We start from the raw sequence: 318 nt of genomic DNA, 5'->3' as shown, positions 1-318 counted from the left end.
TGCCTCCTCCTTCTCCCGCTCCCCCCAGCGGCGCGGAAACCCACGGATGGGACCCCCGGAGGGGATCTCCCCGCCCGCACCCCGTGCGGGGTGTCCCGAGCGCTACGGAAAGGGAGTTCGTTCACACCCTCCCGAACTCCTCACGTGGAGCCTCGGCTTGCCGTGCGGGGCTGCGGGTGCCAAGAAGTTGGCACATCCCCGGGGCGGCCTCCCGGCTCGTCCGCGCCCGCATGAGCTCAAGGGGAGGAATGACGGGCTGGAAAGAAAGCGGTGACCTCACGCCGCGGGATGGCGGCTGTAACGCGGCGCTGGCAGCCG

General features: G+C 71.1%; 1 protein-coding gene across 1 annotated transcript in view; it reads left to right on the top strand.

Annotated features, from left to right (window-relative positions):
* The first annotated feature begins 248 nt into the window (after nt 1–248).
* Nucleotides 249–318, top strand: part of PARM1 (prostate androgen-regulated mucin-like protein 1) — a 10,631-nt gene continuing 10,561 nt past the window's right edge. Inside the window, exon 1 of the mRNA XM_010709595.3 lies at nt 249–297. Within this exon, the coding sequence (XP_010707897.3) occupies nt 249–297 (49 nt within the window). The remainder of the gene's footprint in view (nt 298–318) is intronic.

This window comes from Meleagris gallopavo, chromosome 4 (assembly GCF_000146605.3).
Source record: "Meleagris gallopavo isolate NT-WF06-2002-E0010 breed Aviagen turkey brand Nicholas breeding stock chromosome 4, Turkey_5.1, whole genome shotgun sequence".
NCBI classification, from domain to species: domain Eukaryota; kingdom Metazoa; phylum Chordata; class Aves; order Galliformes; family Phasianidae; genus Meleagris; species Meleagris gallopavo.
The sequence above is the reverse complement of the archived record's forward strand: the minus strand, read 5'-3'. Positions and strand labels throughout refer to the sequence as shown.